Source organism: Parus major, chromosome 23, assembly GCF_001522545.3.
Source record: "Parus major isolate Abel chromosome 23, Parus_major1.1, whole genome shotgun sequence".
Classification (NCBI taxonomy): Eukaryota; Metazoa; Chordata; class Aves; order Passeriformes; family Paridae; genus Parus; species Parus major.
In genome coordinates, this window is record NC_031791.1 from 1940434 (window position 1) to 1948451 (window position 8018).

The 8018-nt window shown below is 54.6% G+C and overlaps 2 protein-coding genes and 1 long non-coding RNA gene across 5 annotated transcripts in view; 2 read left to right on the forward strand and 1 right to left on the reverse strand.

Moving 5' to 3' along the window:
• The window catches only part of TXLNA (taxilin alpha), an 8955-nt gene extending 2803 nt beyond the window's left edge, over positions 1–6152 (forward strand). For all 3 annotated transcript variants that reach the window (XM_015649096.2, XM_015649095.3, XM_019008847.1), the window contains 8 exons: positions 407–498; positions 1000–1170; positions 2230–2424; positions 2611–2730; positions 2909–2983; positions 3328–3420; positions 3680–3775; positions 4210–6152. In XM_015649096.2, coding sequence (XP_015504582.1) covers positions 407–498; positions 1000–1170; positions 2230–2424; positions 2611–2730; positions 2909–2983; positions 3328–3420; positions 3680–3775; positions 4210–4503 — 1136 coding nt within the window. In that variant the 3' untranslated portion in view covers positions 4504–6152. The remainder of the gene's footprint in view (positions 1–406; positions 499–999; positions 1171–2229; positions 2425–2610; positions 2731–2908; positions 2984–3327; positions 3421–3679; positions 3776–4209) is intronic.
• On the reverse strand, positions 53–2257 carry LOC117245423. The gene is made up of 2 exons (XR_004500107.1): positions 2150–2257; positions 53–1394 (listed from the first exon to the last, which is right to left on the reverse strand). It is a non-coding gene; the product is annotated as an uncharacterized LOC117245423 (long non-coding RNA).
• An 85-nt stretch (positions 6153–6237) lies between the features above and the next one.
• Positions 6238–8018, forward strand: part of LOC107214102 — a 5877-nt gene continuing 4096 nt past the window's right edge. Inside the window, exons 1-4 of the mRNA XM_033519642.1 lie at positions 6238–6723; positions 6889–6974; positions 7420–7616; positions 7689–7843. Coding sequence (XP_033375533.1) covers positions 6258–6723; positions 6889–6974; positions 7420–7616; positions 7689–7843 — 904 coding nt within the window. The 5' untranslated portion in view covers positions 6238–6257. The remainder of the gene's footprint in view (positions 6724–6888; positions 6975–7419; positions 7617–7688; positions 7844–8018) is intronic.

Here is an 8018-nt window from a genome sequence, read left to right on the forward strand (position 1 = left end):
GGATTCCCTGCTCCCCAAGGGTTTAGGTGAAGGATTTCCTGCTCCAATGATATCAGTGCATGGATGGATGGATTTTATCCCACGCTAATCATCCTTGGTGAAATCAGAGCCTTGGATATATTTGGGACCATCCTCCTGTTCTGTGGGGGTGAGGGATGCACCCAGTGCAGCCTCTGAATTCCGTGGGTTTCTCCTCTGCTGGGCACAGCTGGCTCCAGCCAACCTAAGGATGGTTTTCCCCTCCAAAATCCAGCTGCTCCAGTTGTTCTCCCACCATGGGGAAATCCAGGGAATGCACTGGATACCTGCTCAGTTCCTCATTTTTTTGCCTTTCCAAGCCAGAGCTCCTGTGCAAAGCCATTTTATCCTATTTATTGCATTATTCCCATTCCATATCTTGTTCCAGGCAAGGAAATCACTTTGCTGATGCAGACCCTGAACACCCTGAGCACGTCAGAGGAGAAGCTGGCAGCTCTCTGCAAGAAATACGCTGAGCTGGTGAGTCCTGGGGCTGGGGGAGGATGTGGCAGCTCAGGGAGGCAGGACAGGCCTTTCACAGGGACATTCCAGGGACACACTGGAGTTTTGTGGGGGATCTCTGCAGTGCTGGATATCTTTAGGAGAGGGTGGGTGTTGCTGGGTCCAGCCTGGTGGTGTTTGTGAAGTGTGGACAGAAGGAATTTTGGCAAATCTGGGTGCAAGAGGAGGTCAGGTCTGTTTTCACGCACACAAAGCCTGATCCCACCTTTAACCAGAGCCAAGGTGGAGTTCCAAGCATGGATCTGGACCTGCAGCAGCTTTTGGGCTGCCTGTGCACGTCCAAAGTGTCCCTGGGTGGCTTTTCCCTGTGCTGGGAGAACACAGAGCTCCCTCCCATTGCAGCAAGATGGGAATTCAGGAAGGAGAAAGTGTCACACCGCTGTGTTGTGAGGTGTGACAGAGCTCCTGTCCCTGGGGTACAGCGAGCTGCTGTCCACACCCTCTGCTCCTCTCTCCCAGCTGGAGGAGCACCGCAACTCCCAGAAGCAGATGAAGATCCTGCAGAAGAAGCAGAGCCAGCTGGTGCAGGAGAAGGATCACCTGCAGAGCGAGCACAGCAAGGCCATCCTGGCGCGGAGCAAGCTGGAGAGCCTGTGCCGGGAGCTGCAGCGGCACAACCGCACCCTCAAGGTGATTTTCTCCAGGCTCTGCTCCTTCCCCAGCTCTTGGATCCCTCTCCATGGGCTCTGCCACTCTGGAAAATTCACATTTCCCAGGGCTTTCCCCAGCTCTGCCATCACCAGTGCTGCAATCCTGGTGTTGAGCCACCTGCACTATTCAGGTTGTGATTTCAGGGTTTATCTGGGGAAGGAGGGAAAGGCCCAGAGTCCTTTCCTGATGGATATAAGGAATAACTGTAAATATAAATAAAACAAAAATATTATTTATATATAGAAAGAAATAGTTAAATAAAATTAATGTTATTTACTTATATTTTATATAAATATATTTTTTATACTGTTAGTATATTACATATTACATAATATATAAAAATTATATATATTATAAATATAAAAATATGTTATTTTATTATAAATAATGTTATTTCTATAATATATATAATATATATATTATAGAAATATATCCATTATATTAGATAATATACAATATATATTATATATATTTTATATATTATATATAATACATATTACTAATACTTACATTATTAATATTATTATATTATTATATTAATACTTATATTATTACATATAATAATATTATATATAATAATATTATATGTTATATATATAATATATTATATTATGTTATATATAATATATAATAATGGATATATAGTAGTATATTGTTAATAATATATTTTATAAATTATAATTTTATTTTTAGATTATTTATTAATTAAATTAATTAATTTTAATATAATCCAAATGTAGAAATTTATAAATTTTTATAAATTTATAAATATATAAAATATATAAATATAAATTAAAATTTTATTAATTTATAAATTCTATTTATTTAAACAATATTTCAATAAAGACATTATCTATATATTATTATATATAGCTCTCTAAATAGAAATAAAATATTTAAAATAAATATTTAAATAAAATAAATAGAAACAAATATTTAAAAATATAAATTATTATACCCTGATGGAAATAAGAAGTGAGGCTGGATGTGTTGGGAACATCATTTTGGGAAGTTTTCTCTGCCACATCCCCCATGCAGGAGGAGGGTGTCCAGCGTGCCAGGGAGGAGGAGGAGAAGAGGAAGGAGGTGACCTCCCACTTCCAGGTGACTCTGAACGACATCCAGCTGCAGATGGAGCAGCACAACGACCGCAACTCCAAACTGCGCCAGGAGAACATGGAGCTGGCAGAGCGGCTGAAGAAGCTGATCGAGCAGTACGAGCTGCGGGAGGAGGTGGGTCAGGGACAGGGGGCTGTTCCTGCTGCCACAGCGAGGAGGAGCCTCTGGATCCGAGGAGGAGCCTCTGGATCCGAGGAGGAACCTCTGGGTCCGAGGAGGAGCCTCTGGGTCCGAGGAGGAGCCTCTGGGTCCGAGGAGGAGCCTCTGGGTCCTCGCTGAGCCGTGCTCCTCTCCCCCCAGCACATTGACAAGGTGTTCAAGCACAAGGAGCTGCAGCAGCAGCTGGTGGATGCCAAACTGCAGCAAGCCCAGGAGATGCTGAAGGAGGCAGAGGAGAGGCACCAGCGGGAGAAAGACTTTGTAAGTCTTGGAGCTGTCGCTTGGGACTCTTTTTGTCTCTTTCTGTGGATGTCTGGGTGTTGTCCCAGATCTTGGCATGTCCAGGGGCTGCTGCAGGAGCCAGGCTGGGGCCCTGCTGTGCTCCTGGTGCAGAGCTGTGCCAAGAGCATTCCCAGATAACGGCTTTGCTCTCCCCCAGCTGCTGAAGGAGGCTGTGGAGTCACAGAGGATGTGTGAGCTGATGAAGCAGCAGGAGACACACCTCAAGCAGCAGGTGAGTTCCCTGCTCTGTGTGCTCAGCCTGGTTTGTTTGGGGATTTCCCTCCTTCCCTGGAGAACCCAAAGTTCCTAAATCTGGAAAGCAGAGGGGCAGGATCCCTCCTGGGTTTGGATTTGGTGAGCTGAGGGTTTGTTCAGGATTGTTTCCCAGCCCTGGATTTCCCTGCCACAGCCAGGAAGTGTTTGTAGAACATTCTGCTCTGAGGATGTTGCCCTAGGACAGAATTTTCCTTTGGCAGAGCAGTTCCTGCTGATTGTCCCAGGGCAGCAGCTCAGCCCTTGGCTGGCCTCTCCCCTCTCCAGGCACTGGTGCCATGAGCTCCCTGTCTCTCCCCACAGCTGGCTCTGTACACAGAGAAGTTTGAGGAGTTCCAGAACACCCTTTCCAAAAGCAGTGAAGTGTTCACAACATTTAAACAGGAGATGGAGAAGGTGGGTGATGCTTTTCCCTCGATGCTGCCGGGAGCTGGAAGAGCCCCAGCTCCATAATTTCAGTGAGATTTGGGTCTACACCCAAAATTTGAGGTGACCCATGAGGACCTGTGAGATGTCACAGCAATGTTCTCCCTGGGGTTTGTTTATTCTGGGGTGTCCTGAGCAGGGCCAGGAGTTGGACTTTGATCCCTGTGGACATTTTGGACAACTCAGGACATTTTGTGACTGGATTTGTGCCCTTTCTGTGATTCTGTAGATGACCAAGAAAATCAAGAAGCTGGAGAAGGAGACCACGATGTACCGCTCCCGCTGGGAGAGCAGCAACAAGGCCCTCCTGGAGATGGCAGAAGAGGTGAGGGGAGGCTCTGGGGCAGCTGGGGAGGGTGGGATGGGCACAGGACAGCTCCTGCCTTGGTGCTCTGTGAGGGCAAAGGGAGAAAGAAACTTCTTGGTGTTTTGGGTGCTGAAGGTTTGCTTGGTCGTGGGGATTTTCCCCTCAGGCTTCCCTAGAATCAGCCATGGAATGGTTTGAGTTGGAAGGGACCTTAAAGTTCATTTAGTTCTACCCCTTGCCATGGGCAGGGACACCGTCCTCTATCCCAGGTTTCTCCAAACCTGGCCTTGGACACTTCCAGGGATCCAGGGGCAGCCACAGCTTCTCCGGGCACCCTGTGCTAAGGCCTCCCCACCCTCACAGGGAGGAATTTTATCCCAATATCCCACCTAACCCTGCCCTATATCCCCTCACATCCCTCTGGGTTTTCATCTCTCTTCCTCTCCCCGCAGAAAACTCTGCGGGACAAGGAGCTGGAGGGGCTCCAGGTGAAGATCCAGCGCCTGGAGAAGCTTTGCCGTGCGCTGCAGACGGAGCGCAACGACCTCAACAAGAAGGTGCAGGACCTGTGTGCCCACACGGACCTGTTGGAGCCTCTGAAGGAGCCATCCCGGGACAGCCCCGAGGCAGCTCCAGACGCCCTGAGCTCAGGAAAGGCCACAAACAGCCCAGATCCCGCAGAAATGCCGGCAGAACTGAGCGTGGGGCAGAGCGGGACCGAGGAGGGGATTCGGGGCACTGACTGAGCCCTGGGCACGCAGGTGGGGTGAGGGAGAGTGAGCTGGGAGCTGCTTGAGATTCCCCTCTCCCTGTCCTGGGACAGATGGGAAAGGACAGGACACAGCCCCTCTGGGGATGTGAGATTTCCTAGTTTAGGGTTTTGGAGGGGTTTTTTTAAGATTTTATATATATATATATATATATATATGAGATATATAAAAATGTGCAGGGCAATACTTTTATCTATTGAGATCCATGAGAAGCAGAAGGGCCCAGCTCCCTGCCTGTGTGAATATTGAAAACGTGGAGCCTCAACTGCTGATCCCTCACTAAAAGACCTTGTCACTGGCAGGCTCAGGAGAGCAGATCCAGGGATCTGTGCCCTGGCACAGGGACAAGGGACAACGACTCCACCCTGGAGTGAAAGCAGAGCTGGGGGAATTCTGGCAGGCAGGAGGGAGCTCCCGCTCTGGCTCCTGCTGGCAGCTCGTGTGTGAGCTGGGGGCACAAGAGGCCGCTCCCCTCCTCTCTCTGTGGGTTCTGTGTCTGGAATGGGGATGGGGAGAAGCAAGAAAGGGGGTGCCTGGTCCCACCCCCGGGAATTTTTGTTCTTCCCAGGCCCTGCCAATGTCTCAAAACCGCCTTACGATTCACAGTTGCCTCTTTGCTGAACGCACACGTGCACAAAGTGTATTAAAGAGTTAATCCAAAGGTCTAATTCCCAAGTGTTTCGCATCGTTGTGCACAGGGATTGGGGAGCTGCCCCCAAGCCCCTCTGCCCCAGCCCTGGAGGCATCCTGGGACTCCAGGAGGATCCAACCTCAGAGCTGATTGTGCTCCTCGAGCTGCTGCTCCAGCCGGATCGCTGGGATCAGCTCCAGCCTGTGCCCTGGGGCTGCTCCTTCCAGCCTGGGGGTGCCTGTGCCGTCCCAGCCCCGCTTTTCCTTCCCCTCTGTTTGGAAGAGCATCTCCCCAGGGCTGCTTCACCCCACAGGGCCTGGATGTGCTGGGAGGGAGTTTAGGGACAGATGTGGGACCTGCTGGCACCGGGATTTTTCTTAGTTTCTCCAGACTTTTGTCTTTTCGCTGTTCTTTTGGAAGACTTGACTTGCTTCAAACCTCGCTGCAGCTTCTCTTCGTGACAGACTTTATTCCCAGCATTGCCTTCCTTGTGCTGGAAGCTGAAGCCAGCTGCCTGGAGATGTTTCCCCCCATGGATGTATCCAGAGGATCAGTTTGGGATTCTCTCCAGCACCAGAGCTGCTCTCACATCTTCGCTCCATGAAGGACCTGCCTCTGTGTCCCCTTTTCCTCCAGGGGATTCCAGGAACTCCAGATCTAAGGAAGGAGCAGGGAGAGGCCCTGGGGCTGCGCAGAGCCGTGGCTGGACATCCACTGGGACAATCCCTGGAGCTGTGGTGGCTTTGTCTTCCAGCCCCTGCTGTCAGCGCCGTTCCTCCGGGATGATCCATGAATGTAGCCCCGGCCTGGTGGCACCGCCCCATTCCCAGGGCAGAGCAAGGGCTGCCGCCCGGATCTGGACTTCAATAAAGGAAAACCCCTTAGAAATTCACCAAACCCCCTTTTTCCCCCGGTCTTTTCTCTGTTACGGTACAGAAAGCTCCGCGGGGGCTGTTGTGTGTATCCTGTATCCAATAGAAACACTCCCAACCTCGCTGCTGCCTCTGGTGTCTCTCGTTTTTTACCGTGGGAGGGGGGAGTGAAGATTTTGGGACACTTCCCCGTGTCCCTGAGCTCTGCTCCTGCCTGAACGGTGGGAATGCGGGGGGGGAGGCTGCGAGGGACGTTTTGCTGCTGTGGAGATGGGATGTCCCTGCTCAGGGGGACATTGGTGTGTCCCCAGCAGCCGACTCTCCCTCCCCGGGCTCCTGCAGCCACCACGAGCCCCCGGCCATCAGGGTACCAACCCCCCCCGCCTGCTCCCTTGTGCCCCCTTCGGCTCCAAAACGTCCAGGAGCGATTTAAAATCCTGCCGGGATTTACAGGAACAGCCGCGCTCGGCCTGGAGGTGGCGGAGGGACGGGACTTGTTTAATCCCGTCCGTGCGCCAGGGCTGAAGGCCCTTCCTGGCTCCTTCCCGGCTCCTTCCCGGCTCTTTCCTTCCCGGCTCCTTCCCGGCTCCTTCTCTGCTCTCTCCCGGCTCTTTCCCGGCTCCCTCCCGGCTCCTTCCAGCAGGGACGGATCCTGCGATCGCGGCACTGCGGTGACACCGGAGGGGTCTCGGGGTAAAGCCCGCGGCCGGGGGCGGGAGGGGGTGACGGGAGCCGGATCCCGCTCCATTCCCGATCCTGTGGGATGCTGATCCCGGGCCAGCTCCGGGGATCCTGCGGGCAGCCGGTGTCCGGCGGAGCCTGGAGGAAGTTCCCTTTCCCTTTAAATGCAAATCCCAGGCTGTGCGGACGGAGATCGGGACCGGGGTGTCCGGCAGGATCGGAGCGTCCATCGGCTCCCGGAGGCCGGAGCGGGCCTGGCGCAGGTCAGTCCCGGCCGGAGGCTGCGGACAAAGGGGACAAAAGGGACAAAAGGGATCCGCAGCCCCCGGAGCTGCCCCATCCCGGCAGGCCCGGGGCTCGGGGGGGCTCGGCGGCACAAAGGGGTCCCCGTGCGGTCCCTGCCCCGCTCTCGCCGGGGTGGTTCGGGCCGAAATCCTTTCCATGGAGAGACGGGGCCCGGCAGGAGCTGCGGCTGCGGTTCAGGCCCCGGTCGAGCTCCTGCGGGGATGCTCCGGGCGCGGGGAGAGCGGAGACCCCCGGGGATGGGGGACCGAGCTCCTGCTCCGCTCCTCCCGCCGCCACCGATCCCCGCTGGCCGTGGGTGTCACTCCTTAACCCGGGGGTCCCGGTGCGAGCGGCTGTCCCCCCTCGTCCCGGGGGTCCCCGAGCAGGGAAGGAGCCTCCGAGCGCCGTGTCCGTCCCACGCAGGGTCCCGGTCCCGCGGCCCCCGCGGCCCCCGCGGCCCCGGCCATGGAGGAGCGAAGGAAGAAGCGGAGCCCCAAGACCTGCCTGGCTCAGCCGGTGCCCGCCGGGGCCCCGCGGCCGCTGCCCCCGAGCAAGAGCACGTCCTTCGCTCTGCCGCTGCCCACGCTGCCCTCGCCCCGGCAGCGGCCGCGGCCCCGCCGGTCAGTGCGGCCCGGGGGGAGCCGCGGGCCCGGAGCCGCCGGGGCGATGCCAACGCCGTGTTCCCCGCGCAGGACCAGCAAGGAGCGGGCGCGGGCGGCAGCGGGGGGGTCCCGGGGGGCCCCGCTCCAGCACAGCTTCCTCACGGATGTGTCCGACGTGTGCGAGATGGAGGGGGGACTGCTCAGCCTCCTCAGCGACTTCCACTCGGGAAAGCTGCAGGCGTTCGGTGAGCGGCGGGGTGGATCACGGGGAACGAGGGGGGGGCTCTGGGGTGGGAATTTTGGGGCTGGGGAATTCTAGGGCTGGGGGATTTTGGATCCACAGAGAAGGGGTGGGATGGGGGATGTAGGGATCCTTTCCATGGGTGCGGGGAAGCTGTGGGATGAGGGAATGTGCTGGAT